The sequence below is a fragment of the Bufo bufo genome, chromosome 2, assembly GCF_905171765.1.
Source record: "Bufo bufo chromosome 2, aBufBuf1.1, whole genome shotgun sequence".
Lineage (NCBI taxonomy): Eukaryota > Metazoa > Chordata > Amphibia > Anura > Bufonidae > Bufo > Bufo bufo.
In genome coordinates, this window is record NC_053390.1 from 454,101,031 (window position 1) to 454,124,239 (window position 23,209).

The 23,209-nt window shown below is 43.7% G+C and overlaps 1 protein-coding gene across 1 annotated transcript in view; it reads left to right on the forward strand.

The window, feature by feature from the left end:
- Nucleotides 1–23,209, forward strand: part of APC2 (APC regulator of WNT signaling pathway 2) — a gene marked incomplete at its 5' end in the record, with an annotated part of 88,687 nt that overhangs the window by 42,979 nt on the left and 22,499 nt on the right. The window contains 2 exons of the mRNA XM_040419806.1: nt 1,049–1,157; nt 1,305–1,418. Coding sequence (XP_040275740.1) covers nt 1,049–1,157; nt 1,305–1,418 — 223 coding nt within the window. The remainder of the gene's footprint in view (nt 1–1,048; nt 1,158–1,304; nt 1,419–23,209) is intronic.

Below are 23,209 nucleotides of genomic sequence, written 5' to 3' on the forward strand. Positions count from 1 at the left end.
AATAAAATACCATCAAAAGAAAGCTATATTTGTGAGAAGAAAAGGAGGTAAAATTCATTTGGGTGGTAAGTTGTATGACCGAGCAATAAACCGTGAAAGTAGTGTAGTGCAGAATTGTAAAAAGTGGTCTGGTCATTAAGGGGGTTTAAGCTAGGGGAGCTGAGGTGGTTAAAGGGCTTTTCTCACTTCAACAAATTACATTTATCATGTAGATATGAAAATATGTTCTTTGAGAGCAGCCACATGGGCTATGAGACACAGCAGACAACAGTAGATTACCTCATTGACTTTGCTGGACAGTTTTTCTAGGCATGCTTTGTGACCTGTACATAGATTAGGAAGGAGAAGATATGCTATTATATCAATATTGAACGTTGAATTCTGTGTTATCTATACGAAAGTGATATTTGTCATGATAATTTTGCATGTTATGATAATGAGATGGCTACTGAAAAGTTACCTGTACAGAAGTGAAAATCTCGACATATTATTAGACTTAGTGGCCAGTATAGAAGTGGATAGTGACATGGAAAATTGAAACAAAAATCACCAGAATTAAAAATATATAAATATATATATATATATATATATATATATATTTATATATATATATATGTTTACCGAATTTAGAATTAACAAATATTAATGAGTGTTGGGCATTAAATTCAAGAATGGGGGAAGAAGTTTATTGATGTAAAGAAAATACTTTTTTCAATTTGGGTTCCCCAGGAAACCCCCCCACCCCTCCCCCTCTGGTGTTTTAGATACTAAAAGTCAAACAAAATAAAAGTCGCATGCGGTATGGAAAATATTGCAATTGGTTTCTAAGGCATTTTTTAGCAGTACAAAAAATTGTGAAGGAATCATATGTCTACTATTGGGGCTATTCTATATGGCTAGGTTCTGAGTAGAGTACACCAATGTATTATACAAATATTAGGTAACAGAGCACTGAGGATTCAGATACATTGTTATCCAAGTATCAGTTAGCAATCATTAGAAAAGCAGTTGTGATATCAGATTTGATATAAAATATTTTTATTTCCAGAGCTCTGTTGCTGGCAGAGATTGACAAGGAAGAAAAAGAGAAGCTATGGTATTACTCCCAGCTTCAAAGTCTGTCCAAGCGCTTGGAGGAGCTGCCCCAGGTTGAAACGGTAAGATGCTCTGAGACACAGTAGCATCACAATTAATTTGCACAATTTATAGTTATTTCTTCTTTGAGTGCTCTGTTCATATGTCCATAATTTTCATTGATTTCATACCTTTGTTTTCTCTTCTGGTCATCATTTGTTTTCTTGCAGTTCTCCATGCAGATCGACCTTATCCGGCAACAGTTGGAGTTTGAGTCAGAGCACTTAAGTTGTGTGTTGGAAGAAAGATTTGGTACAGCAGATGAAATGGTGCAAAGAGCTCAGGTAGGAAGCTGAGAAGTAAAATTAATGAGAGCCTCAGCTTTGACGTAACAGCCATTGAAGGGAGGAGGCTATAAGTTGCAACAACCACTAAAAGCTTAACTTAAGGCTCCTGGACTCCAGTGTAAAATATGTAACAGGCCCCAACTACCAAGTTTCACTTGTAATAGTGGTGTCCTTTTATGTGGCCTTTAATTACGTCCCTGATGACCACTGCTCTGTGTACAAATTATATCAAAGTAGCTGTTGCTTTTTATTCCTTGCACATTGCAGTGAGGGGACACAGTACACCTAGCATGGCCAGATCTGCCCAGACCAATCAAGAAGTCATTATGCCAAAAGTCAGTACCATGAAAAAAAGTTATTTATGACCTTGAAGGAGTGTTACCATCACAAAATGGATGCATCATTCAGTAAATATCTGATCAGTGGGGACAAGGTGACAGAGCAGACATTTATGGTAAATGGTGGGAGTTCTTTAATGCAGTATATCTACATTCATATATAAAAAATAGAAATCAGGATGGGGGCGCATGCGCGAAGCCTGAGGATGAGGACATGCCTCTCTGAGCTCCGCGCCACATGCCGTTACAATCCCTTCACAAGCGCCGTCATACCGGCTCCACAAGCCTTCAAACTTGGTGTCCGGCTATCTAAAGATGTCCCGCAACAGAGGGAAGATGAGAACGACGAATACTCCGGCGCCCTCGCAGACTTTGCCTGAACTCTTTAGAAGTTCTGGGCGCGCAGCAATGGTGGACCCCTCTCCTACTCCATCTAGCCCCGCCTCCTCCACTGCCAGCGGCTGTATGCCGGAGCCACGAGACCAGCAAACAGGTCAGACAGAGCTCTTCACTAATATCGCAGCACTGTTTCGCACGGAACTTTCTCAGGCGGTAGCGGAGTTTACCCGCCAGATTCAGGATTTGGGGCAACGGGTCTCGGATTTAGAGTCCCGGACTGATGATATTGCTGATGCTCTGGGAACAGACAGAGCTGACATTCACTCGCACACCGCGCAATTGGAGTCCAAGATAAAGGACCTTGAAAACCGGTCCCACAGAGGAAACCTCCGGGTAAGGGGTCTGCCCAAATTATATTTGGATTTGCAATCCACCATGGCAGCGCTATTCACCGCCCTCCTACCAAAGCCGCCTGAAAATGGACAGAGTCCACAGGGCCCTGGGGAAACCACGCTCAAATGATCTGCCTAGGGATGTTATCCTAAAATTTCACCACCCCGAGGTCAGGAACCTGATCCTGGCAGCTGTCAGAAACATCTCAGAGTTGCCGGGCCTACCATCGTCTGTGCACCTATATGCGGACCTCGCGCCATCGAACCCTTCGCCGTCGCCGCGATATGAGGCCGGTCACCCAAGCGTTACAGAAGGCGCAAGTCAAATACAGATGGGGCTTCCCCTTTGCACTCTCCTTTCAGCTCAACTCTCGAACCCATGTAGTTCGCTCGCTAACAGAAGGATTAGAGGCCTTGCAACGTGCAGGCATACCGCATGATCATCGAGACGGGCCAGAGACTGTCCCTAAACCTCAAAGACCAGCTAGGGTCTGGACCACAGTGGTACCTGCTTCGGGCTCTGCGAGCCGTTCACCCAAAACCTGGACAGCCATGATCAGGGTGACTCGACTTCCTGATGGACCGAGCTCAAAATATCAACACCGTTAAGAGACGCAAGTGTACTTCATTTTTTCACTAACCTTGATTTTACCTACAGTTTTCCGTTTTGTTGTGGTAATAGCCTAACCATATTGGGTTTTTCTCAATTGTTTTATTTTTTCTCCCTTCCCTGGAGTCCTATACCAGGGATTTGGCTTAGTGGACTTTCATGCTGCCTCAACTAAGAGGGTTGATGGAGACGGAGTTTCCCGCCATTTACGGGCGAGACTTCCTCTCACCCAACCCGTCATTGTATGCTGACCTAAGTCAGCCACTGTTATACTATGCAATTTATGCACTAGTTGTACTGTTAATTGTTTTGTTTTTTTATTTTTGTTTTAGAGATCAACCATTCCACAGTAAAGATAAGGTCATGCACGTAGGCGTAGGGGGGAAGGTGGGATCCCCTGAGACAGAGGACATCACTTCCTATAGCACACATCTAAACCTCTCAAATTTTATAGTTCATGTATAAGGTTCTGTCTCATAATGTGCGGGGCTTAAACTCGCCTAGAAAACGGATGACAGCATTTGCTGTTTATTTAAAACATAAGCCTGACGTCCTCTGCCTACAGGAGTCTCACTACACACCCGGGTCCCACCCGAAGTTTTTCCACCCACAGTACTCTAGGTTTTTTCATCTACCTTTCAATCTAAAAGCAGGGGTGTGATAACGTTACTAAAGAATTCTTTCCCGATTTCAGTAACACAGTCGATCCTAGATCCTAACGGGAGATTTGTCATCTTACTAGGAACATACCAGGATGAAACCTTATGTCTTGTTAATGTGTATGCACCCAATGAGGATTCAGTTTCATTTCTTAGTGAGATGAGATCTATTGTTGAATCCCTCACATATCATAAGATCATATGGTGTGGGGACTTCAATCTCACTATTAATTCTGTTCTGGATCGCTCACTCCCCCCCCCCCCCCCCCCCCCCCGTTCAACCACGCCCTCGCTCACACGATATCAAAATCCGAAAGGTTTTAGAATTGTTAAGCTTAGCAGATACGTGGAGGGAACATAATGGGTCGCAAAGGAGTTACACTTATTACTCACCCATACATCAGTTATACACGCGCATTGATATGATCTTCACCTCCACGACTCTTCTACCTTTGGTCTCATACTCTAGACACATCCCCTCTTCCTGGTCTGACCACGACATAGTGCTGACCGAGATAGCTAGTGCGGGTCGGACTTCTTCGGCCTACACTTGGAGACTAAATGAGTCCCTACTGACGCGATCTGGACTGGTTGACCAGCTTCAAGCGGACATCCGAGATTTTTTTAAGGATAATATTACAGTTGACTCTGACCCAATGATTGTGTGGTTAACCCACAAATCATTTATGAGCGGGAAACTTATTAGTGTAGCCTCACGTATGAAACGAGAACGCACTGAAGCCCAGAGAGCTCTGGAAGCTAAACTTGAGAGACTAGTAAGGGCTCACCAGCGGTCACCTTCCTTATACCTGCTAAAAGCTATAAAAGACACTAAACTGCAACTGAATACCATCCTTTCTAACAATACTGAGAAAGCCCTACGTTGGACAGCCTCATATTATTATAAATATGCTAATAAGCCTGATAAGATGCTGGCTTCCCAGCTTAGAGCTAAACAGAAAATAAATCAAGTATTCCAGCTGCGTACACGTTCAGGCCAACTTACCTCTAATCCGAACACCATACATCAAATGTTTCATTCCTTTTATCAGAATTTATACTCCACCCCCAATCTCCCCCTTGATTCTCATTTACAGATCTTTTTATCGACAGTCCCTATTCCCCGGATTACACCGGAAACTTTATCGGTACTAGGCCGACCGATATCCAATGAGGAGGTCGATGACACTATAAAAGGCCTAAAGTTAGGTAAAGCTCCCAGTCCCGATGGTTTTTCAGCGCTATATTATAAAAAATTTGCCCCGTTGCTCTCCACTCATATTGCGAAATATTGCAACCTCCTCCTACAAGGGCATACCCCCCTGGCAGAATTTCTGCAGGCTAATATTACAGTTATCCCCAAACCCAACAAGGATCCATTGAACCCTTCCAACTACAGACCAATATCCCTCCTTAATCTGGACAACAAAATATTTACTTTCATTTTAGCCCGTCGGTTGAACACCATCCTGCCAGATCTTATACATAAGGACCAGGTGGGGTTTATACCCGGGAGAGAAGCCCCTGACAAGATTAGAAAAGTATTAATTCTCATTCAAGAAGCTAACCAGAGCAATATCCCCCTAACACTGTTAGTGTTAGACATACAAAAAGCCTTCGACTCGGTTTCCTGGAACTAACTGCATAAAGTCCTTGCTAAAATGGGTGTGGAAGGTCCATTCCTCGCAGCAGTAAGCTCTTTGTATTCTTGCCCCGAAGCGCACCTTAAACTCCCTACCTCTTGCCTATCCCCTATACGGATTCACAGAGGTATTCGACAAGAGTGCCCCTTATCCCCAGCTCTTTTCGCCATGGCAATGGAACCCCTGGCCATCCACATTAGGAACAACCCTAATATCAAAGGAGTGACTGTGAAGGGGACAGAATATAAACTAAGATTATTTGCTGACGACCTGCTAATGTCCATTACTAACCCCATCATATCCCTCCCAAATTTACTGCAATTATTTCAAAACTTTTCGGAGGTATCTGGCCTTAAAATTAACCACAATAAATCTGAACTTCTCCTCTGTAACGTCCCCCCGCAAACGAGAGAGCTACTGCTACGTAATTTCCCCTTTCAGCACAAACCACACTATATTTCCTATCTAGGAACGCTGCTACCGACCAAGACTGAGCTGGTATACAAATCTAACTTCCCCTCGATGTACCGTAAAATCAGACAAGATTTGAAATCCTGGAGCTCCTTACTGGTCTCATGGGTTGGCAAGATTCACATAATAAAAATGGTAGTCCTCCCGAGATTATTATACCTGTTCAGGACCCTCCCAATCCCTGTCCCATCGGCCGATTTAAAGTCTCTGCAGAGAGATGTCATGAAGTTCATCTGGGCTAATAAGAGACCACGCATATCTAAGTCAACTATGTGCAAGCACAAAGCACAGGGGGAACTATCAGTCCCAGATTTTCTGATATATTACAGAGCTGCAAGACTGGCCCAACTATTTTTAACACATTTGGAAAGAAAAAAACAACCACTATGGGTCTCACTAGAGATGTCTAACATGGTTCCCTATACCTGGACAGCCTTGATATGGACGGTTCCCTCGTTGCCGTCGGCCATCTGCGCCACATCCCTTCTATCACATTACTCATTGATCCTCTGGAGATCAGTACGTTTTAAGTATAATTTACAATCTACACCATCGCCTCTGACTCCGATTTTTGGTAACCCACTGTTTCGCCCAGGTTTAAATTACTCACCCTTCCAATGGTGGATCAATAAGAATCTATGCTCCCTACATAAATTCCTGTGAAGGGGAAAACTGGAATCCAAGGGCGATTTTGTAGAAAAACACTCCCCTCCTGCAGGAGAACACTTCAATGTTAATAGGATTTTTTCTTTTTTAAGTTCACTGATTGGAACTACCCAGAAACTGGATTTTACCCCTTTTGAAAGAACGATGGCTTACTCCATATATAAGCAGGGGCTATTGTCCAGAATATATGGACTTCTTGATGTCCATCCAGAAGGGGTAAAACTTCCTTACATGTTAGCATAGGAAAGTGACATGGGGACAGAATCTTCTATTTCTGGATGGTTCCAACGTTCCCAAATGCTTACAAAAGGCTCCTGGCAGGTCACGCTGGCGGAGACCTCTATAAAAATTTTGCATAGGACATACATGGTGCCTTCCAGGCTACACCATATGTACCCAGAAGTCTCTCCAAAATGCTTCAGAGGGTGTGACGCGGATGGTACGATGCTACACATCTGGTGGAGCTGTACAGTGGTGAGGCGTTTTTGGGATCAGATTTATTCTTTAATCACTACAACCCTAGGCTGTAATTATCCGGCTACAATCCCACACTGCTTACTAGGCGACAAGCCTTCAGGGCTATCTACATCTAGATTTAAGCTGTCACAATTCATCTCACTAGCTGCGAGAATTCATGTTGCCTTCAAATGGCGCACACCCTCACTTAGTCTCCAAGCTGTCATAGATAGGGTTAACAAATTGCTTCTTTGTGAACGATTGACGGCGATCAGGTCTGACACGAGAGTCAATTTTGAGAAGATCTGGGAACCTTGGCTGTTGTCCACAAACTCAGTGGACCTTAGATACACCTTTACACTATAATCTAATAATTGTATACTGTGCAGTCCTTTTGTATGCTTATTTCTCTATGCTGCTGGATTGATCTAAGTTGTACTTACTGTTCTTTTCTTTTTGGCAAAAACTATTGATCTTGTCTATTTTTGCAAAATTGTTGCATACTGTAATAACCTACTGAAACATCTTTGAACACTATATTCTCAAATAAATGATTTTTTGAAACTAAAAATAGAAATCAGGCAGCACACTCACATGAAAAACAGAGGTGTTTATTCACCCATGCTGGAAGCGCAGCGTTTCGGCTCTATACTGGAGCCTTTCTCAAGCAACAAGTGGTAGTGGATACAACATATTTATACAAAAAGTGCATGTGCATCAGATTAGCAATTAATAAAAGTAATCATACAAAAAATAATACAAAAAAGTGCATATATAGTGCAGAATATCCATATGTGAACATGATTCTAGAAATTGATTGCCATATATGATTGTCAGAGCAGGATGATATAAAGTGCATAGTGTAATATACATAAAATTAATAAATTCATATTAGTGAAGAAAATGACCCACACATGTGTCATAAATCAATATAAATAGGTATCATTAGTTAGCAGAGAGGGAGGAGACTCACCAGATCGGAAACTATAATATAAACACGCCATTTGTGACGTTCCACTTGTAATACTGCGCATGTCAATTGTCATCCAGGAAGGGCAAGAGACGCATAGGCCACACGAGCATGATAACGAGTAGTGCGCATGTCAGTCATGCGCACTCGTCATGTGATACACAAGCCGTCCATATTAAAACAGGGCAAAAGGCACAGCGCAAGTAGCGCATGCGCACTATGTGCCTGGACTCCATTCAATGTATGGGCAGCATAATGGCAGATATAAATAGATTATTTAACCCATCAAGATGTATATCTTATCCCAGACAGATCCCTGCTCAAGAGGAGATAGTAGTGAGATCAATCAGCGGGAACAGTGGACAGGCTCACAAATCGCTCCATCTAAAACCACCTAATACTGTGCTCTAATAAGGCGCATTGTAACTGCATGAAAAAAAAATAAAAAATGGGAAAACCAAAAAGAAAAAGGGATAAATAAAAAAGCAACTGTACAATATGCCAGTCAGACAACATGTGCAGCATTAAAAAATAAAAATAATAATAATAAACAAGAAAAAGTTTTCACGTCGAGTCGTCACCCGATCTCGCACATACGAATGAACCACTAGAAAAAAGAAAACAAAAAATATATATTAAAGAGAGAAAAGAAAAATATATTAGAAAAAATATAATCCATAATCGGACAAGACTGACTTGTATAACTATTCATACGCAAGAGCTATGTGAACAGAACAACAGGGTCAAGGGCAAGCATTCACAAAAAACACACTCATTTTGAAATCTACATTAAGTCCATGTGGTTTCAATGTATCAAGCTTGTGTATCTACAGTAATTCTCTATGTAATAGAACATTGGATCTGTTCCCACCTCCTCTAAGAGGGGGGACATAGTCAGTAATCCGAAAGCGAAGCTGATGTTCATTATGTTTCATTTCCATAAAATGTTTAGATACATTTTACGGAAATGAAACAATGAACATCAGCTTACCTCTAATCTCAGGGTTTGTTCACATCTGCATTGGAAGCTCCATTTGGAGCCTTCATCCTAAATTGTCTCACAAAGAGTGTACAAAAAAGTCCTGTATGCAGACTTTTTTGTTCGGTAAAAAAACTGGAACCCGAACAGAAACTGGTCCCTGGAGTCTGTTCAGATCCGCTCATGTCAGTTCAGGCACTTCTGTTATTTTCATTGTTCTTCTTCTTTAACAGTGCAGAACAACAATATAGTGGTGATGAAATCTCAACCTTATTTATAATGATGTGAATGCCATAATCAACTACCAAATTCGCACAATGTGTGAAGCATGGCAGATGTCACCCCTTGCACATTCAGACTCATGGCACAATGTTGGCCGCATTTTCTGTGACTACAGCAAACACCTTGTTTTCCAGCTCCCATTCAAAAACTGTCTTGTAATTGTCTACACACATTTTCAGGAATGTGCATTTTGAGACGTTCTAACAGCACCGAATGTAGCTCACATGCTAAATCAATGAAATAGGCTGTGTGCTATTTTAGAGCAGCAATAGCAAACTGCTAGACACAGTTTTCCTTGTGGGAGGATTGTATCCTGGGTAGATGGGCAATAATGCTAAATGGGTGGACACCCATAATGATACATTTTAGCAGTTGCCAATTTAACTCTTTTGAGTGCTTAAAAGAAAATGTTATATTGCTGCTGAAATAGCTACCTATGGTAGTGTGTTGCTTACAGTGGAAACTTTGTACAGTAGAAGAAAATACTGTAGCAAGTTAATTTAAATCTGCAGTTGCACTGGTAGCTTGTAGTGGTTCAAGCATAGTGTCTTGAAGATTACCATAATTGTATGGCATTGGACCACTTAGGATTCCTGCCAGTGTTGTACTATTCAAGCACTGGTCCATAAGGGTTACATCATCAGGCCAGGAATGCAGCTTGAGGGGGCATTAAGAGGGCACTTTTCCGTGCCCAGTGTTTTTAGATACAAAGCTAGGGTAGAAAGTGGAATTTTTTCCCAGGTAAAGGTAAGTCTAGTTAGAATTCAGCATCAGGCAAGGTAATGACAGTGGACACAAAGGAGATTGAATGCACTGTACGATGCAGTGCTATCATAATGTCACAGCCACGGTTTTGGCCGTGACTCCTTGGGAGCCGCATACTGTTGCCCGCGGTTTTGTGTTGTAGTTTCAACCGCAGCTTGAGGCATAATGTAGTTGGCCTCAGGTGCGGTTGCCGCGGACAACAGCTATGTGTGCGGTTTCCTAGGAGTTGTGTGTATGTATGCACTTTTGTATGTCGGTGTGCACTCTCTGTTTTGTGTGGTGTACACTTACATCTTCTCCTCACTGTGGTTGCCTGTGGCAACGTTTGGTTGCATGGTGTACATGTGGTGGCAGTGTCCCGGCCTTCGGGCTGACTCCCAGGACATGGTTGCCACCCATGTCGTTGCCTGCGGCAACAGCCACAGTGTGTTTCTGAGTTGGACACTTTCCCTTTTAATTTATGTTTCCCTTCCCTGGTGTTGGAAGGGTTAACCTCCTTCCTAGTGTGTGTGTGCACTGGGTGTGTCTGACTGTGGGTGTGGCTTCCTGGCCTATATAGCCTCGCTGTTAGCATGGCTCAGTGGGTTGTTTCAGCCATGCTTGCTGGAGCAGCCTCCTGTGTTATTATCTGCCTGTGAGAGCCACCCCTGTGGTCATAAAGAAAATGTCACTTTATGTTTTATGTCATGTTGTGTGAGATGTCCATCTGATGTTCTGTTGGGTCCTTCCTTCGTTTGGTTTGTGCAGCTAATGGTTCTGGATTCTGTGTGTTCTCAGGGATCCAGTCAGCAAGGCTGTGGCAGGTTGGTTGAACTACTTAGTTCACCTGCCATTTCCGTTAGTCTGTTTTGGTTCCCCTTTTTCCCAACAGCTTGGCCAGTGAGACTCCTGCTCCTCCGTGCCTAGGAGGAGTAGGTCGTCTTACCCTGACTCCTAGCGCAGGGACCGGACGGAGGGTGAGTTAGGGATCCGAGGTTCCTGCGCATGGGTCCTCCTACCTTTAAGGTCGGCCCATGCAGTTAGGAGTTAGGGTCAGGGTAGGGACACTGTTAGGAGGTGACCTGCTCCCTATCCTGTTCTCCTGGCCGAGTAGGCCAACAGCATCTGGCATCGCACGGCTGAGGATTTCCCCCATCCTCAGCCGTGACACATAACTTTAATGGAGTACTACAATTTCTGTGCCATTAGTGTATATGTTAAAAGCAGCTCTAGTCTGACAGGTTGATTTGAAGGGATGGATGGCAATGAAACCTTTAAAAGATGAATCATGGTGACCTGTAGGACTTAATGGACATGATAATTGATTTGTGGCCCTAAAATTGCTAAATGAACCTAAAGTACTAAATGAAGCTATTGGTAGAACATCAGCTGAGCTGGATTTTACGAGAGTTTGCAGGACTCAGTGGGGAATATTGCCAGATTTTGCGCCAAATCTATCAAATATTGGACACTATTTGCTTAATATAAATACAGTCTATATTGTATCTTTAACCACTTCAGCCCCCAGTGCTTAAACACCCTGAAAGACCAGGCCACTTTTTACACTTCTGACCTACACTACTTTCACCGTTTATTGCTCGGTCATGCAACTTACCACCCAAATGAATTTTACCTCCTTTTCTTCTCACTAATAGAGCTTTCATTTGGTGGTATTTCATTGCTGCTGACATTTTTACTTTTTTTGTTATTAATCGAAATTTAACGATTTTTTTGCAAAAAAATGACATTTTTCACTTTCAGTTGTAAAATTTTGCAAAAAAAAACGAGATCCATATAGAAATTTTGCTCTAAATTTATAGTTCTACATGTCTTTGATAAAAAAAAAAATGTTTGGGTAAAAAAAAAAATGGTTTGGGTAAAAGTTATAGCGTTTACAAACTATGGTACAAAAATGTGAATTTCCGCTTTTTGAAGCAGCTCTGACTTTCTGAGCACCTGTCATGTTTCCTGAGGTTCTACAATGGCCAGACAGTACAAACACCCCACAAATGACCCCATTTCAGAAAGTACACACCCTAAGGTATTCGCTGATGGGCATAGTGAGTTCATAGAACTTTTTATTTTTTGTCACAAGTTAGCGGAAAATGATGATTTTTTTTTTTTTTTTTTTCTTACAAAGTCTCATATTCCACTAACTTGTGACAAAAAATAAAAACTTCTATGAACTCACTATGCCCATCACGAAATACCTTGGGGTCTCTTCTTTCCAAAATGGGGTCACTTGTGGGGTAGTTATACTGCCCTGGCATTCTAGGGGCCCAAATGTGTGGTAAGGAGTTTGAAATCAAATTCTGAAAAAAATGACCTGTCAAATCCGAAAGGTGCTCTTTGGAATATGGGCCCCTTTGCCCACCTAGGCTGCAAAAAAGTGTCACACATCTGGTATCTCCGTACTCAGGAGAAGGTGGGGAATGTGTTTTGGGGTGTCATTTTATATATACCCATGCTGGGTGAGAGAAATATCTTGGCAAAAGACAACTTTTCCCATTTTTTTATACAAAGTTGGCATTTGACCAAGATATTTATCTCACCCAGCATGGGTATATATAAAATGACACCCCAAAACACATTCCCCACCTTCTCCTGAGTACGGAGATACCAGATGTGTGACACTTTTTTGCAGCCTAGGTGGGCAAAGGGGCCCATATTCCAAAGAGCACCTTTCGGATTTGACAGGTCATTTTTTTCAGAATTTGATTTCAAACTCCTTACCACACATTTGGGCCCCTAGAATGCCAGGGCAGTATAACTACCCCACAAGTGACCCCATTTTGGAAAGAAGACACCCCAAGGTATTCCGTGAGGGGCATGGCAAGTTCCTAGAATTTTTTATTTTTTGTCACAAGTTAGTGGAAAATGATGATTTTTTTTATTTTATTTTTTTTTCATACAAAGTCTCATATTCCACTAACTTGTGACAAAAAATAAAAACTTCCATGAACTCACTATGCCCATCAGCGAATACCTTCGGGGTCTCTTCTTTCCAAAATGGGGTCACTTGTGGGGTAGTTATACTGCCCTGGCATTCTAGGGGCCCAAATGTGTGGTAAGGAGTTTGAAATCAAATTCAGTAAAAAATGACCTATGAAATCCAAAAGGTGCTCTTTGGAATGTGGGCCCCTTTGCCCACCTAGGCTGCAAAAAAGTGTCACACATCTGGTATCCCCGTACTCAGGAGAAGTTGAGGAATGTGTTTTGGGGTGTCTTTTTACATATACCCATGCTGGGTGAGATAAATATCTTGGTCAAATGCCAACTTTGTATAAAAAAATGGGAAAAGTTGTCTTTTGCCAAGATATTTCTTTCACCCAGCATGGGTATATGTAAAATGACACCCCAAAACACATTCCCCACCTTCTCCTGAGTACGGAGATACCAGATGTGTGACACTTTTTTGCAGCCTAGGTGGGCAAAGGGGCCCATATTCCAAAGAGCACCTTTCGGATTTCACTGGTCATTTTTTTCAGAATTTGATTTCAAACTCCTTACCACACATTTGGGCCCCTAGAATGCCAGGGCAGTATAACTACCCCACAAGTGACCCCATTTTGGAAAGAAGAGACCCCAAGGTATTCGCTGATGGGCATAGTGAGTTCATGGAAATTTTTATTTTTTGTCACAAGTTAGTGGAATATGAGACTTTGTATGAAAAAAAAAATCATCATTTTCCACTAACTTGTGACAAAAAATAAAAAATTCTAGGAACTTGCCATGCCCCTCACGGAATACCTTGGGGTGTCTTCTTTCCAAAATGGGGTCACTTGTGGGGTAGTTATACTGCCCTGGCATTTTCCAGGGGCCCTAATGTCTGGTAAGTAGGTAAATGACCTGTGAAATCCGAAAGGTGCTCTTTGGAATGTGGGCCCCTTTGCCCACCTAGGCTGCAAAAAAGTGTCACACATCTGGTATCTCCGTACTCAGGAGAAGGTGGGGAATGTGTTTTGGGGTGTCATTTTACATATACCCATGCTGGGTGAGAGAAATATCTTGGCAAAAGACAACTTTTCCCATTTTTTTTATACAAAGTTGGCATTTGACCAAGATATTTATCTCACCCAGCATGGGTATATGTAAAATGACACCCCAAAACATATTCCCCAACTTCTGCTGAATACGGAGATACCACATGTGTGACACTTTTTTGCAGCCTAGGTGGGCAAAGGTGCCCAAATTCCTTTTAGGAGGGCATTTTTAGACATTTGGATACCAGACTTCTTCTCACGCTTTGGGGCCCCTAAAATGCCAGGGCAGTATAAATACCCCACATGTGACCCCATTTTGGAAAGAAGACACCCCAAGGTATTCAATGAGGGGCATGGCGAGTTCATTGAAAAAAAAATTTTTGGCACAAGTTAGCGGAAATAGATTTTTTTGATTTTGTTCTCACAAAGTCTCCCTTTCCGCTAACTTGGGACAAAAATTTCAATCTTTCATGGACTCAATATGCCCCTCAGCGAATACCTTGGGGTGTCTTCTTTCCAAAATGGTGTTATTTGTGGGGTGTTTGTACTGCCCTGGCATTTGAGGGTCTCCGCAATCATTACATGTATGCCCAGCATTAGGAGTTTCTGCTATTCTCCTTATATTGAGCATACGGGTAATGAGATTTTTTTTTTCCGTTCAGCCTCTGGGCTGAAAGAAAAAAATGAACGGCACAGATTTCTTCATTCGCATCGATCAATGTGGATGAAAAAATCTCTGCCAAAAAAAGAAAAAGGAGGGGAAAGGCGTCTGCCAGGACATAGGAGCTCCGCCCAACATCCATACCCACTTCAGCTCGTATGCCCTGGCAAACCCGATTTCTCCATTCACATCAATCGATGTGGATGAATAAATCATTGCCGGGATTTTTTTTTTTATATATACAAAGTGTTTGCCAAAGTATATGAACACCGCCACCTCCTCAGCTCATATGCCTCGGCAAACGTATCTTTTACTGCAGAGGAGAAATCTCGTCTTGCAGCGCCGCATACACCGACTTGCGTGTAATCTGACAGCAGCGCAATGCTTCTGTCCGAATGCACATCAGTGCTGCAGCTAGTCGATCGGTTGGTCCACCTGAAAGGTAAAAAAAACAAAACAAAAATGAAAAAACCAGGCCGCAAAGCAATAACTTTATTAACTGTTGAACAGAACATAGAAACTTTTTTTAAACTTTTTTAACTGAACATTTAACTTTTTTACTTACCGGTATTTTTTTTTTTTGTTTAGTTTTTTTTACCTTTTATAGAACAAACCTCTCCTTCCCCATGGGACAATGTGCAAAGCGCAAATCGCCCAAAGATGTGGCGAAGTACGTTATGCACTTTATCCCAGGTGAAAGGAGAGGTTTGCAGCAGCTGTGAGTGAATGGGCCCTAATAGCCCTGTGTGCCTGTCCTGGTGAGATGTGATCCCTATGCTAGGTGTACCTGTGTGTGGTACTTCCGGAAACACTCTCCATAGCATAGGGCAGGGTGGTCAGCACAGTCAGGACAGAAATAGCGGGTGTCACGCCTTATTTCACTCCTGCTACAGACACAACATCTTTTTCGGGGTGACGGTTGGGTTGAGGTACCAGGAACGACACTGGGGAAATGTCGCTCGTGTAGACGGCTAACTACACTGGTGGATGGGGCCACGGAACCTCCTGGGTAAAGGAGGTTCTCGATGATCTCTTCCTGGAATTTGAGGAAGGATCCTGTTCTCCCAGCCTTACTGTAGAGAACAAAACTATTGTAGAGCGCCAATTGAATTAAATATACAGACACCTTCTTATACCAGCGTCTGGTTCTGCGGGAAACTAAATACGGAGACAACATCTGGTCATTGAAGTCCACCCCTCCCATGAGCGCATTATAGTCGTGGACACAGAGGGGCTTTTCAATGACACGGGTTGCTCGCTCAATTTGGATTGTCGTGTCTGCGTGAATGGAGGAGAGCATGTAAACGTCACGCTTGTCTCTCCATTTCACCGCGAGCAGTTCTTCGTTACACAAGGCAGCCCTCTGCCCCCTTGCAAGACGGGTGGTTACAAGCCGTTGGGGGAAGCCCACGTGACTAGTTTGCGTGGTGCCACAGGCGCAAATCCGTTCTAGAAACAAATGCCTAAAGAGGGCCACACTTGTGTAGAAATTGTCCACATAAAGATGGTACCCCTTGCCGAATAAGGGTGACACCAAGTCCCAGACTGTCTTCCCACTGCTCCCCAGGTAGTCAGGGCAACCGACCGGCTCCAGGGTCTGATCTTTTCCCTCATAGATCCGAAATTTGTGGGTATAGCCTGTGGCCCTTTCACAGAGCTTATACAATTTGACCCCATACCGGGCACGCTTGCTTGGGATGTATTGTTTGAAGCCAAGGCGCCCGGTAAAATGTATTAGGGACTCGTCTACGCAGATGTTTTGCTCAGGGGTATACAAATCTGCAAATTTCAGGTTGAAATGGTCTATGAGGGGCCGAATTTTGTGGAGCCGGTCAAAAGCAGGGTGGCCTCTGGGACGGGAGGTGGTATTGTCGCTAAAATGCAGAAAACGTAGGATGGTCGCAAATCGTGTCCTGGACATAGCAGCAGAGAACATGGGCATGTGATGAATTGGGTGCGTTGACCAATATGACCGCAATTCATGCTTTTTTGTCAGGCCCATGTTGAGGAGAAGGCCCAAAAAAATTTTAAGTTCGGAAACTTGGACTGGTTTCCACCGGAAAGGCTGGGCATAATAGCTTCCCGGGTTAGCGGTTATAAATTGTGTGGCATACTGGTTGGTCTCTGCCACGACTAAGTCCAAGAGCTCCGCAGTCAAGAACAGCTCAAAAAATCCCAGGGCCGAACCGATTTGAGCCGTCTCAACCCGAACTCCAGACTGGGCGGTGAAAGGGGGAACTACTGGTGCGGCTGAAGTTGGTGACTGCCAATCAGGATTTGCCAGCACCTCAGGGACTCTAGGGGCTCTACGGGCCCGTCTTTGCGGTGGCTGCGACGGGGTAACTATTGCACGTGCCACCGTACCAGCTTCAACTGCCCTTCTGGTGCTCGCTACTTCACCATGTTGTACGGCAGTGCTGGTACTAGGTCCAGGAAGGGCTGCGCTGCTGGTGTATGCCTCACCACGTGATCCGGCAGCGACAGCCCCACTCTGCTGCTCTTGAAGCGGATCCTGCGTAACCTGTGGTCTAGCGACATGGGGCCGGGTACGCCTGGTGCTGCCAGGGACCTCCACCTCCTCGTCCGAACTTTGGGTCAGAGAGCCACTGCTTTCCACAGGTTCATATTCTGACCCGCTAGATTCGTCAGATGAGGGTTCCCACTCCTCATCCGACTGGGTCAGAATCCTGTAGGCCTCTTCAGAAGAATACCCCCTGTTTGACATTTTGGACTACTAAATTTAGGGGTATTCCCTGAGACTACCCAAGAAAAAAAGCAAACCTGTCTTACAAAGGGGAGGCTAGCGAAGTACCGGAGGCTGCTGCGGTTGATAAAAAATATCAAAACTGATTTTTTTATCGCCGCAGTGCGTGTAAAATGAATGTGCAGTGATCAAAAAATATATATTTTTTGTCACTGCGGTGGGGCGGGCGTGGGTGAACGCACGTGTGGGCGACCGATCAGGCCTGATCGGGCAAACACTGCGTTTTGGGTGGAGGGCGAGCTAAGGTGACACTAATACTATTATAGATCTGACCGTGATCAGTTTTGATCACTTACAGATAATATAAAAGTACAAAAGCTGATTAGCGATACGCTAAACAGCGAATAAAAGTGACTGCGGTGCAGTGGGGTGGGCGCTAACTGACGCTAACTACCTAACCAAGGGGCCTAAACTATCCCTAAAACCTAACAGCCAATACCAGTGAAAAAAAAAAAGTGACAGTTTACACTGATCACTTTTTTTCCTTTCACTAGTGATTGACAGGGGCGATCAAAGGGGTGATCAAAGGGTTAATTGGGGTGCAGGTGGGTGATCTGGGGCTAAGGTGTAGTGTTGGTGCTACTCACAGTTCAGTCTGCTCCTGTGCTGGATCCAACCGACGAAAAGGACCAGCACAGGAGCAGACAAGCCATATAACAGATCATATTTACTAATATGATCTGTTATATGACTTTGGATTGGATTTTTTGAAAATCGCCAGCCTGCCAGCCAATGATCGTTGCTGGCAGGCTGGTGACGAAATACTTCTTTTAATTTTGCCGGCCCGCGATGCGCATGCGCGGGCCGGCTTTGAGCGAAATCTCGCGTCTCGCGAGATGACGCGTATATGCGTGACTCTGCGCAGCGCTGCCACCTCCGGAACGCAATCCTGCGTTAGGCGGTCCGGAGGTGGTTAAACACTTTTGTTAAGAATTTTTACTCCAGTTTTTTTTATACAAACTAATCTTTTGCGAGTGATCTGTAGCTTTCACTGATACCATTTTGTAGTGTGTATGACTTTTGATCACTTTTTATTACATTTTTTGGGAAGTGATGAAAAAATTGCAAATCATCCATTTTAATTCTTATTCTGCTACGGTGTTCACTCTACATTTATATTTTAATAGTTTGGGCATTTTGGGATGCAGCGATGCCTATGATGTTTATTTTTTATTGTTTTTTTTTATTATAGGGCAAGGAGTGATTTTAATTTACATTTACCGGTATATTTTTTCATATTAAAACATTTTTATTTTATTTATGACACACTAGGTGACTATAAGAAGCTATTGCAATTCACTGCAGATGTTTTCCATAGGAACTACAACTGCAATAGCATGCGTTTCTTCAGACAGACCCAGGCTGACGCTGACAATGAACGGCTCCCCCAATCAGCATGTGGAGAAACCATTCAGCCACCGGGAGCACAGAGCTTCCAGGGGAAACCACCTAAGATGCTGTGGTCACAAGTGCCGTGGCTTTATCGCCGGTCGCGACTACAGCACCCATATCTTTATAAAGACATCTTTTGCTGGACATGTACAGCGCTAGCCCTCAATTGGTTAAAGAATACAAATATGATTCTTACCCATAACCAACTCTTTATATTATAAATGAACGTTTTATAACTAACATACTGTGAATGGATTCAGAAGTCATGTGCCTAAAACATGTGCAGAGTATGGTGTCATAGGTAATTTGTGTGTTGTGTGCCATTGTATGGGGCCTCTGTACAGCAAAGAATATTCCGCCCCCCCGTAATACAGAATTTGATGCAGTGACTTATGCCTCTTTGTGAAATTGGAGACAACCGGAGGCACAGTATGGTCTCAAATAGTGCAGTGGGTGCTGTATCACAGCTCCATACTACACAGATGTAGTGCTGAGCATAAATGAGCCCTAATACTTGCAGGAGCATACACAGAACTCATAGAGCCCCACAGCATAACTTAGTATTGACCCCCTGCCCTCCCCCAGTTTCACAGTATACGTGCATCAGTCACTCCCAGGCAATGTACAGTAGAATGCAAAACGCAACACCCCAGATTTCTAATGACTTTACATTTTATTGATCAAGTGAAGAATATGTTCCCCTGGATTATTTATTTTAATTTATTTCACTAATTTTCTTAATGAAATGTAAAGCAAGTAATAAACTATATATATCAATCATTAATTATCACAAAAAATATTGGCAGGTGTTAAGAAATATAGTAATATACAGTAAATTAAAATAAATAATCCAGGGGGTCCTGATTTTCACTTGATCCCATATTTTTTTTTCATGAAGCAGAAGAATGTTTAATAAAAAAAAAAAATTGCAATAAAAAAGTCATACATGGCCACTCAGCCAATGTATCCCACTTCTGTCAGAAAACGTGGAACAGATGCTTCATTAAAATGGCGCTCTTTCTGAACACCTTATTTCTCTATGTATTTTGTGCCAGAAAACTGGCATAAATATATTGATAAATCTCCTGCCTCCCTTGTATTACAAAAATGGCTGTAAACCATAATAATCTGTTTGCACCAAACTCTCCTTAGTGGTGGCTGCATGAAAATATAATGTTTTCACTTTGGGAAGAGAAGGAATTCTGCACCAAACGCCCTTCCCCCATAGCAGTTGCGTGGTCTGCCTCCATTGAAAGTACCCTACCGAATACTAGGTGGACTGCGCTTATTAGTACCAGAGGACCGGGAAGCGGTGAAAGATCTGTACTCACCACTTCCTGGTCCTCGGCTGTCGGCTGTGCAGTGCTGCGCACAGCGTGAAGGCGCACTGTGACCTTACACTGTGCGCGCCAGTTCACAGTGCACCAGACGGAGGAGGAGGAAGACCGAGCGCGGACGATGAGGAGCGGTGGCGTCCAGGAGCAGGAGAGGTAAGTGTTTTTTTATTTTATAAAACATGAGGCTGCTGGGGGCATAATGGCTGATGGGGGCTAATGAGAGGCATAATGGCTGATGGGGGCTAATGAGAGGCATAATGGCTGATGGGGGCTAATGAGAGGCATAATGGGGGCTAATGAGAGGCATAATGGGGGCTAATGAGGCATAAGGGCTGATAATGGGGGCTAATGAGGCATAAGGGCTGATATGGGGGCTAATGAGAGGCATAAGGGCTGATATTGGGGGCTAATGAGAGGCATGGGGTGATGAGAGGCAAGGGGCTCTTATCTGAGGTCTGATTGGGGGCCATTTACATTGGGGTCTGAGCTGAGGTCTTATTAACATTGGGGGTCTGATTGGGGCTGTCAGCTGAGGTCTGATTAACATTGGGGGGCTGGTTGGTGGTCTGACCTGAGGTGTAATGCCAAAAAAATTCTTATTGTCCCCCTCTAAAACCTAGGTGTGTCTTATGGTCCGGTGCGTCTTATAGGGCGAAAAATATGGTATATGCCTAGAGCTATGATGGCATACAGTAAAGTCATTTGGAATTTCTCTAGGTACGTTACTTAGTCAAAGTTGTGCGCATGTGCTAATGTAACAACCCTGCAACTAATGAGCTTAATAGAGGTAGAAAACATAAAACATCCCATATATAACAGGAGAATTAAAAAGAAACGTATAGTCCACTAAATGCTGGATAGTTACTTGATGGTAACTATCATTAAATTTTCATAAACAGCCACTTAGCTGAAGCCTGTGCGGTTATTTTGAGCTTTGGGAAAAGGCAATTACAGCAAATATGGAAAGCATAAAGTTAAATATTGCTTCTAGTTTAAGAGATAGATGCAATAGAAGACCTAGAAGACGATTCTGTGTACATTATTAAATTATTCCTGAATATCAAGTCATAAGTCTTAGTTTTCGACAGGGTGCAGGAGTTAAACCTCACTTAAGCCATATCAGTATAGTAGAAAGAAAACAGCCTATGTCACCTGAGCTCTGAAATCCTGCTGTGAAGATAACACACAAGGACCAAATGACAGGCAATGTGCTCCAGAAGGTATCACCTTTATTTCACCCACAGAAACATAGCCAAATGTGAAGAGACAAGTCATTCCACCCACCTCAAAGGGAGAAAATAACAGGAGACCTAACATAAGTCTTCTGTGCCTTGAGGGTAGGCAGAGCAAATGGTTAATGCATTCATATTGCAGTCTTGACTGGTCCACAGAAACTATGAACCCTAATTATTGTTTAAAAAATGTTGTATGCCTCCACCTTTGGTTCAGGTTTCAGAACCTCCCAGTAATTTATTAGTCAAAAGCATGGGTTACTACTGGACAATAGGGCATGGGGGGACCTGGAATATTAAAGGGAATCTGTCACCTGCTTTTACCATTTTAAGCTGTCACCATCGCCATGTTCACTAAAGTACCTTATTTCCAGCAGTCTTCTTCTTACTTTATTTCGTTTTTGTCCTTTAGATAAAAAAAGCCCTTTTTATGATATGCTAATGAGGCTCCAAGGTGCCCAGAGGGGCGTTTTTTTTCCTCTCCGGTGCCCAGCCCGCCTTAATTTGAATCCCAAGAACGCCTCCTGATCCTGAAATAGCCTCCCACAGCCCCAGCAAACGGTTCCGCCTCTTCCCCACGTCATCTTCTACCTTCTAGAAATGCCCCGTCCTTCTTCCTGTCGGCGGCCAGAAAACTCGCGCAGGCCCAGTACCGCCTGCGCAATCATCAAGCTCCTGAGGGCAACAGCCTTAAAAGTCTCACTGGGCATGCGCCGAGCCCAGGGATGTAATATGAGTGCTGTTGCCCTGAGGAGGTTGATGATCGCGCAGGCGCAGGCCGCAGTCGGTACTGCGCCTGCATGAGTTTTCTGGCCGCCGACAGGAAGAAGGACGGGGCATTTCTAGAAGGTAGAAGATGACGTGGGGAGGGGGCGGAACCATTTGCCGGGGCTGTGGGAGGTTATTTCAGGATCAGGAGGCGTTCTTGGGATTCAAATTAAGGCGGGCTGGGCACTGTAGGGGGGCGTCACTGGGCACCGGAGATTAAAAAAAACGCCCCTCTGGGCACCTTGGAGCCTCATTAGCATATCATAAAAAGGGCTTTTTTTTATCAAAAGGACAAAACGAAATAAAGTAAGAAGAAGACTGCTGGAAATAAGGTACTTTAGTGAACATGGCGATGGTGACAGCTTAAAATGGTAAAAGCAGGTGACAGATTCCCTTTAAATAGCTAGTTGTGCACAAATGTCTATTTGCTGTTCTTTTAAGATATGAGTATCCAGGCTTGGCTTCTCAGACTTTTGGCTAAGATCAAGTGTAGTATCTGTTCTTAGATTCCTGGTGGACAGAGCCCTGACTGGATTTAGAGCAGAGAACCACACAGCAAGCCTAGGGTGTACGGCTTGGGTTTAAAGGTACCCTTGCTAGGTGACCAAGGCCTCTGCTGGATCTAAGCCAGGGGCTGAGATGCTTGAAAGCCTGAGGTGCAGAAGTGCCCTAGGAGTGGTGACCCTGGGGTGCCGGAACTCACTGCGGGTGGGAGCCCACTGAGTAATGGCACATTTGCACGCACTTCACTTTCATAAATTTTGAGCGCACTCACCTCTCTTTGCTCAGCTTCGGCCCAGAAAAGATGAGGAATTTTTATAATTCCGGTCGAATGTCCGGGCCGTAATGGCACACATTCACTTATTTATTTTTTATGTTCACTTTTCACATTGTGTGTCACTGGGATTTCTTGGGTACGGCGTCCTTACGGGTACCCCCCTAGAGGGTGTGTGTGTGGCCATCCCGGTTGCGCACCCCTCTGCCAAACCCCTTGGTCTCCCCCTTCGTGGAGAGACCAGCCTAGTTGTTGAGGCTCCGTGCTACACCTGGGGTGGCGCCTAGGTAGACGTGGCGTACCCTCGGCTTTGTCTGAGGGTTGCCT